This window comes from Carex rostrata, chromosome 9, assembly GCF_964058835.1.
Source record: "Carex rostrata chromosome 9, lpCarRost1.2, whole genome shotgun sequence".
Lineage (NCBI taxonomy): Eukaryota > Viridiplantae > Streptophyta > Magnoliopsida > Poales > Cyperaceae > Carex > Carex rostrata.
In genome coordinates, this window is record NC_135926.1 from 11853159 (window position 1) to 11861152 (window position 7994).

Sequence of the window (7994 nt, forward strand, 5' to 3'; positions counted from 1 at the left end):
TTTGAAAACCGCTGATTTCAGTAAATTTCTGCAGCATTGAAATCAGCGGTTTTCAAACCAGCTTAATATATAGTAAAAAAATTCAAAAAAATGTAAAATTTGGTCTCCAAGTAGATTATAATATAGATTAAACATCTAACGGTTTTGATTTATTGTTTGGACACCACAAAACAGAAAAATGGGTGGCAGCACCGCCGGCAGAAATGCTGCCGGCAGCAAATTAGCCACAGCCTATATATATATACATACACACACACACACAATATATATATATATAGAGAGAGAGAGAGAATGGCTAATATCAAAACGTTTGCACCACGCCTCCCGTGCAACCGATTCATTTTCCAATTTTTAAAGTTCAAATGATAAAACCGTTAGATGTGTTCTCCATATTAAAATGTGCTTGGAGACCAAATTTTACATTTTTTGAAATTTTTTTACTATTTATTAAGCCACTTTGAAAATCGCTGATCCAACGGTGGCTGTTTGGAACAGTAAAATCAGAAGCCACCGTTGGATCAGCGATTTTCAAAGTGGCTTAATAAATAGTAAAAAAAATTTCAAAAAATGTAAAATTTGGTCTCCAAGCACATTTTAATATGAAGAACACATCTAACGGTTTAGATTTATCATTTGAACTTTAAAAATCGGAAAATGAATCGGTTGCACGGGAGGCGTGGTGCAAACGTTTTGATATTAGCTATTCTCTCTCTATATATATATATATATACGTGAATTTTTATTTTAAAATCTGTATATATAAATCCGCATGAAAATCCACATATACGTCCGCATACTGCATATGCAGTATGCAGTGGCCTTCCGCATGCATGAACAAAACCGCATTTTAAAACACTACAAGAAACAGTGATAATATTATAATTTTAAAATTTCAAGGTGGTAACTAAAAAAGTTTCAGCTAATAAACAATTATTGGTCGGATAATGAAAACAAAAACGGCAAGCAAAGCATGTGGAAGAAATCAGCAATACGCATAATGCCAAATGAATAGTTTGAATTGGGAGGTGTCAATAATACCCTTTTAGTTGTTTATTAGATTCGTACTGAATTCGATAAGGCGGATATGAGTAATTTTTTTTTCATTAGTTTATTAGATATGGGTATGGATAAAGATTGTTTTTCGTTAGCTAAACGAGTAAGAGTGTGAGTAAAGACTATTTCATACCCGTTATCCTCTAAGATAATTATATAAAATATAATAATATGATAATGTTTGAGAAACAATTAGTGAGTACTTTTATTATTTAGTGTATTGTTTTTGTTATAAGAAAAATATTAAACATATTATTTCCGATTTTTTTATTAATATCCAAAAAATAAATAAAATTTAAAAAAATATCAAAATCCCGAACAAATTTCAAAAACTACCCAAACCGGTTATCCAATAACCGGATTTGGGACAAATTTCCGGTTAATGGTTTCCCGGACTCAAAACAGTATATCCGGTTAACCATTAACCGGAAAGTTATATTTTCATTTTTTTTTAAATAAAAAAATCCGGTTAATGGTTAACCGGACTTGTATTTTTTTTAAGTTGTGTTTTTTTTTAAAACAGAAATTTTTTTATTTTTTTTATTTTTTTTATTGAAATATTAGAAATGTTGAATATATTTCTTTAAAAATAGATGGAATACAATATAATTTGATTTATTAGAAAGACTGCAACAAATAACCCAGATCAATATTTTTCAGGCCCGATTTTTCACGGCTGTAAGAAAAATTAATATATTTCTTTATGTGTTATTGGAAAACAATAAAAATGCTTAGATTCTGAGTTATTGATCCCGGTTCAAAAGTCACTTCTATGTAATCCAGAAAATATTGTGATCCTTCTAGGACATTTAATTTATTAAAAGTTGTATCTATTTTGAGAATTATTTTTGAATAAGAATCATTAAATAAATTAAAAAAAAAATTTCAAAATAGATACAACTTTTAATAAATTAAATGTCCTAGAAGGATCACAATATTTTCTGGATTACATAGAAGTGACTTTTGTACCGGGATCAATAACTCAGAATCTAAGCATTTTTATTGTTTTCCAATAACACATAAAGAAATATATTAATTTTTCTTACAGCCATGAAAAATCTGGCCTGAAAAATATTGATCCGGGTTATTTGTTGCAGTCTTTCTAATAAATCAAATTATATTGTATTCCATCTATTTTTAAAGAAATATATTCAACATTTCTAATATTTCAATACAAGAAATAAAAAAAATAAAAAAATTTATGTTTTAAAAAAAAACACAACTTAAAAAAAATACAAGTCCGGTTAACCATTAACCGGATTTTTTTATTTAAAAAAAAAAATGAAAATATAACTTTCCGGTTAATGGTTAACCGGATATACTGTTTTGAGTCCGGGAAACCATTAACCGGAAATTTGTCCCAAATCCGGTTATTGGATAACCGGTTTGGGTAGTTTTTGAAATTTGTTCGGGATTTTGATATTTTTTTAAATTTTATTTATTTTTTGGATATTAATAAAAAAATCGGTATTATTTTTATTTATGTCTTGTTTTTTAATTAAATAATAAATTTGTGCATACTAAATTTGTGCACGGTTTTTATTAATGACAAAATTTTAGTTTCAATTTGGTGTGCATACTAAATTTGTGCACGCATCAAAAATAGTGCGCAGATTCAGTTTGTTTTTGTGGTAACTTTTAAATTTTTTTAAAGCGGTGGTAATGTTAGAATTTTAAATTTTTTAGTAGAAATGCCAATATGCGGCATGCCTTCGATATTTTGTATGCTCTTGCCAAAAACCAAATGTTGCTGATACCTCCACAAATCAAATGAAACCAATGCAACCATACTTCTTATTTGTAAATAAATAAAAAATTGAATTACCAAAAATAAAGAAACTCTCCATACAGCATGATGGATTTGCAAGGGATATTCATATTATCTGTAGGGGCGTAAACGGATCGGATATTATCTGTCATAATCCGCATTCATATTTAAATTTTGTAGATACGGATATTCGGATATTAATATTAAGATTTTGTTCTTAATGAATGATTTGTTGCACATTTTAGATTCAAACTAGACAAAATAAAATTAATGAAGGATTTCTTGCACATTTCTAAGTTCAAACAAGCTAAAAATCAAATTGAGACCATAATGAGGGTAAAGTGGTAAACCACTTCCGAGTTTAGTTCAAACTTTTATAATTAATAAAATGAGATCCTAGATCTAGATACACCACTGAACCAATAACAATAACAAGTTAATTAAATATATATCTTGAATTAAAAATTCAACTTATATCTATATTAGTATTCACTAAATATCTGGTCTGTATTCGTATTCAAGTAATGTCCATTGTGTATTCGTATACAAAAAATTATGATACGATATGGTTTTACCACTATCCGATCAATTTGATCTGTTTGTACTCGTACCTGACAGCTTGTTTGGATAGAGAGTAGTGGACAGGAAGGGAGGTGAAAAATAGAAAGGAAGATTAACATATTTGATTTTGTCGTGTTTGGATGATTAATGAAGAAAAATAAATTTAAGTTTCCATTTTGTCTTATTTATTGGTCCTTAAAAGTTTCAATTTGTAACAAATTGGTCCTACTATTTTCACTGATAAAATTATTAGATGACGGTGTACGCTAGAATGTATATCATAATTGAGGAGGGTTCAAATGCACTATGATCTTGTGCTTCAATATACTTCATATTTTATATCTTCGTTTTTAATGTCCGAACAATCGATCTGAACCGTTCAACATGATCTTCATAATAAAATATGCTTGGAAACCAAATTTTATATTTTTTTTAGAAATTTATTTTACTATTTTTTTAGATAGGTACAAAACCACTGTTTTAAGGAGATTTTGGATCTTCCGAAAAAATGATATTGTGTACCTATGTAAAAAAAAAATAGTAAAAAAATTCTAAAAAAATATAAAATCTGGATTTCAAGACTATTTTATTATGAAAATCATATTGAGCAGTTCAAATCAATTGTTCGGACTTTAAAAACAAAAATAAAGAATATAGAACATATTAGAGCAAAAAATCATATTGCGTTTGAACCATCTCATCGTAATTATTTCTAATAAGTGGATATTATTCACATTTCTTCATTTCTTTGCGTTCAATTTTCAACTCATATATTTGCAGTTTTGCACGGATACAGTGCAGGACAGCAGGAGCAGTTATCAAAGTACCAGAAATAGGATTCTACCGATTACTATTTCAGAACAGACCAAACTTATCAATCAATGATGCAGGATTGCAGGACAAGAAAAAAAAAAGTAACGTATTTACCAAACTATCGTAAACAAACAAAAAATAAATAAAACCTTGCTAATCATTTCTGTTGCTGTTTGGAGAAGAAACAAGTAAAGAAAACGGAAATTAAGTTCCAAAATAGAATAAAAAATAAATCCTTCTCAAGCTCCAACCGAATCCGTATCCTCTGCATTAACTCAAAAAGGAATCTTTTGAGCTAAAGAATCTCAACCGTTTGATTTCAAACGGAGCAAATCCGGCACTTGCCTATAATATAGGGGGCCCTTTAATAGTAGTGAGGATATAGTCTGCACGAATCCTAAAGCAAAAATCGTAAGGTCGAGATTCATTAACTCAAAAGATTCTCTTTTGAGTTAATGCAGAGGATACAAATCCCCTCCAACCTCCAACTTTTCTAATTATTTATTGCTTCTTCACGATTTAACAAACATCTCCTTTCACCCAGCCATGGCCACCTATCGATTTTCTCTTCTTCCTCTCTTCCTCCTCCTCTCTCTCCTTCCCTTCTCCAATTCTCACCTCCACAGGTTCAAATTTACTACCTCTCAACTCCTCGCTTCCAAACCCAACAATTCATTCTCACCAACCACTTTCTTCGAGGTCACCAAACCCATCCCTCTTCCAAAAACCCAACCTTGTTCTCACCTCTTCCTACAACACGACTTCGGTTACACCTACTCAAAACCTCCTGTCACCTCATATTACACTCCTCCTTCATGCCTCGCACGAATCCCCTCTCGCATTGTCCTCGAATGGCATGCCACGTGTCAGGGTCGACAGTTTGATCGGATCTTCGGTGTGTGGCTTGGTGGAGTTGAGTTGCTGCGCAGTTGTACAGCGGAGCCACGCACAAACGGTATTGTATGGACGGTACAAAAGGATGTTACCAAGTACACTTCTTTGTTTTACCAGAATTCTACATTTGCTGTGTACCTTGGGAATTTGGTGGATTCAACCTATACCGGTGTGTACCATGTGAATGTGACAGTACAGTTTTACTTTGACCAGAGCAGTCGGAACCAGCACTATGGGCAACACCACGTGCCAGCATTTAGCTCACCAGCTGATTTGGTGTTGCCAATTTCGAGAAGTTTGCCATTGAATGATGGGTTATGGTTTCTGATTCAGAATTCCACCGATATACAGTCGAAGATGGTAAGCATTCCCTCGAACACCTACCGTGCTGTGGTGGAAGTGTATGTTTCCTACCACTCTAATGATGAATTCTGGTACACAAACCCTCCTAATGATTACATTTCCCAAAACAACATCACTGGTTTGCCTGGTAATGGTGCATTTAGAGAAGTGACTTTGAGATTAGACGGTAATGTGGTTGGTGCGGTATGGCCATTTACTGTGATTTACACGGGTGGGGTTAATCCCCTTCTTTGGAGGCCAATTACTGGAATTGGATCTTTTAACCTACCCTCCTACGACATAGAAATCACCCCATTTTTGGGGAAACTTCTAGATGGAAAGCCACACAAGTTCGGGTTTGGAGTTACAAATTCATTGGATGTTTGGTTTGTTGATGCAAATTTGCATCTTTGGCTTGATCAAAAGAGTCAAAGTACAAGGGGATCCTTAATTAAATATGATGCACCTGAGTATGTACCCAGTGTTGTCTCCAAGTTCAGAGGTCTCGACGGTGAGTTCAAAATTGAAGCTGATAGAATCATTTCCAGTGCCGGTTGGGTCGAGTCATCTTATGGTAAAATCACCTCCTATTTTGCTCAGGAGTTGCATTTCCAAAATTTAATGCGATTCAAAGACAATGGAACTCAACAATGGGTGAATCAAACAATACATGCTGCTTCTAATACGTATGCAAAAGACTTGCATACAGTTGTTTATACAGAACAACTGGAACAGTATTTCCCTCTCAATTTGCACACTGGTACAGCTGACGAAGTAGGCGATTCCTACTCCTTTATATCAAAATTGTTACTTGGTTTTAACCAGAAACGGATCATTGGAGAAAAAGGCGGATTGGGGTTCAGGTTTGGGTCTCTGACAAATTTGCAAACTGCACAAGGCAATATGAAAGTGAAGGGTAATTTGGTCATAAGCGGTGTTGGTAGTACACAAGAGGTGTATAAATATGAAGGTACTGATGGCTGTTACTTCAGAAATGTTAGTAGTAGCAACTATACTATATTGTTTGACAAGTCAGAGGATTCCTGCACAAAAATTGGCAGGTGGGGAGTTTTAAATAAATCAGTTACTGGTAGAACTTTTGCTCTAGGTGATTAGAAATGAATTCTTGAAATTATGTTTGTTTGTTGTAATGGTTTTTCATTCTTTTGTTGTTCTGTTTGTTCTGAGGGCAATTGTTGTCTGATTTGTTAGTGGAGATCTCTATTGAAAAAATGTTCATATGTTTCAAAAAGAGAGAAAAAAAAATAGAAAGGAAAAGAAATTGTTGTCTGATTTGTTCTCATGGGTTCAGCATTTCGAACGAATTATAGATGATCCTCGACTATAATTGATACCCATGCCTACTAAGAGAAAGATACAATTTTTTTTTATGATTAATGGTGAGCTTTTCATTTTTGTTATCTGCCAATTTAAAATAGAATAGAAAAGGTAACTGGTACTCTGTCAGTGCCCGTTTGATAGACCCTAAACAGGGTTATAACTGGTACCACTGGTAACAGCTGGTATAATATTTTTCAGCATTGTATATAGTGTGGGAGGACATTTGTTTTATTAGGACTCTTTGTAAATTAAACTTTTTTTTATCAATATACTTGTTGGTGGTTAATTGCCACCAACCATAAAAAAAAAATTACCAGTAGGTACAAGAAATGCTAACAGGTGCTCAATCAGCAATACTGTATGGTGGAAAGGCTTAGAGATATTTACCAGTATTTCTGTTTCAAGTTTGTAATGTAGTTTTTCTAGTTTCCCTTCATGTATTTTTTCCGTTTTTAGATGTTTGTTAGCTTTTCTAGTTTTTGGTTTCTCATCAAAACAGTAGGTACCAGCTGTAACAACTCCGTTGGTTTTTTTACAAGGTATGCCTGAGGGCTTTTCATAAAAAAAAAAAAAATGATAGACCCTAAACAGTTATTATTTGTTTTATATTGATAAAAGAACTTTAAAAGAAATAATAATAATAATTGGGTGTATCCAGAGTAGGGGTGCACAAAAAATTCGAGATTCATAGTTCAATTCGAGTTTGATTCAAAAAAGTTTGAAAAAAATTTGATTCAAAATTAATTCAAACCAGTTCAATTCAAAATTAATTTAATTTGGAATTCAAACCCAGGTTCGATTCGATAGGTTAGCAAATTGTTTTTGGTTCGAATCTCTGAGCGGGACTGTCCAATTAATTTACGATGAAGGATATAGGTTCGCCATCGCCATTAGCCAGTATTCTCCCTCTCGTTCTCACTCTCGCTTAAACCTAAACCTAGCCGACTTTCCTCCGCCATTGCTCCTCCGCGTTCTCCTCCGCCGTGCCTGTGCTTCTGCTTCGCGTTCTCTTCCGCCGTGCTAGTGCCTGTGCTTCGCGTTCTCCTCCCCCGTTGCTTTCCTCTCTCCGGCCGTTCTCCTCCGTCGTTGCTCGGCTGTGTAATATTGCTCATTGCTCTCTAATTTTTTGTACATGTTCATCTTCTTTGTTTCATGTATTGAAATAAACCTTTTGAATGCCAGGTACAATGCGAAGCGCAGGCACTGGCACCGCACCAAGCTT

General features: G+C 33.4%; 1 protein-coding gene across 1 annotated transcript; it reads left to right on the forward strand.

Annotated features, from left to right (window-relative positions):
* The first annotated feature begins 4704 nt into the window (after positions 1-4704).
* Positions 4705-6724, forward strand: LOC144559440 (peptide-N4-(N-acetyl-beta-glucosaminyl)asparagine amidase A-like). Its single transcript, XM_078308465.1, has one exon. It carries the CDS (start codon positions 4742-4744, stop codon positions 6545-6547), a length of 1806 nt encoding a protein of 601 aa, XP_078164591.1. The 5' UTR covers positions 4705-4741; the 3' UTR covers positions 6548-6724.
* Positions 6725-7994: the final 1270 nt, after the last annotated feature.

Excerpts from the sequence above, each read along its gene's own strand:
- LOC144559440 (XM_078308465.1), top strand. The coding sequence starts at position 4,742 with ATGGCCACCTATCGATTTTCTCTTCTTCCTCTCTTCCTCCTCCTCTCT.